General features: G+C 40.8%; 1 protein-coding gene across 1 annotated transcript in view; it reads left to right on the top strand.

Annotated features, from left to right (window-relative positions):
• slc22a31 (solute carrier family 22 member 31) overlaps positions 1 to 797 on the top strand; it is an 18871-nt gene that overhangs the window by 5767 nt on the left and 12307 nt on the right. Inside the window, exon 3 of the mRNA XM_016245864.1 lies at positions 206 to 360. Within this exon, the coding sequence (XP_016101350.1) occupies positions 206 to 360 (155 nt within the window). The remainder of the gene's footprint in view (positions 1 to 205; positions 361 to 797) is intronic.

Raw genomic sequence — 797 nt, 5'->3', positions numbered from 1 at the left:
GCTGGGCGCCGCCGGTGTGCCTACACTCATAGAAAATAATGTGTTAGAATTTTAAAGACGTGCGCAAGGCTGCGCTTCTCGTCTGGTGCGCGACCGCCTGAAATATGTAATCTGTTCAAACTCTTGTCTTGATAATTTCAGATAAATGTTCTTGTTTGAGCATGTCAGGCATGCTGATGTTCTTTGTGTTTGTGTATTGTCTCAGGTTGGGTCGTCGGTGTGCTCTGCTGCTGTCAGTGGTTCTCTCTGGCTTGCTGGGAATCATGTCTTGTCTTTCTAACAGTCCTTCTGCGTTCCCATTTCTTCGACTCTGCCAAGGCTCAACATTAGCCGGAGTGTTTTTGTCATCTTATATTGCACGCAAGTACTCTCCATCAGTTGACCTCTTTTTAAGTATGCGACTGATAAGATAGTGACACAAAATGATGTCTGCTATACACAAGTGGTTTTGCAAGGTACATGTTTTGCTAGGGACATTGAATAGATTTGGCTAGGCAAAAATGTTTGGTTTTAAAGGAATATTCCAGACTCTCTAAGTATACAAGTTACTTAACCCAGTACCCATACACGTTTTTGAACCACCTTAAGGTTATAAAAAGCTCAGTCTCTTCCTACAATCCCCAACACAGCAGAAAGTCCTCATGTCCTTGGCCCGATTATTAGTATTGCAGCACAATAGATCACAGAAAATGCTCTTTCTTTCTTTTGAAAATCCATCTGGGTTCAATTTCCACAACATGCATGCATGCATACATACATACATACATACGTATATATATATATATATATATATACAC

Source organism: Sinocyclocheilus grahami, unplaced genomic scaffold, assembly GCF_001515645.1.
Source record: "Sinocyclocheilus grahami isolate Dianchi unplaced genomic scaffold, SAMN03320097.WGS_v1.1 scaffold772.1, whole genome shotgun sequence".
Taxonomy (NCBI): Eukaryota; Metazoa; Chordata; class Actinopteri; order Cypriniformes; family Cyprinidae; genus Sinocyclocheilus; species Sinocyclocheilus grahami.
Note: the sequence above shows the minus strand (reverse complement) of the source record. Positions and strands in the feature narration are given on the sequence as shown.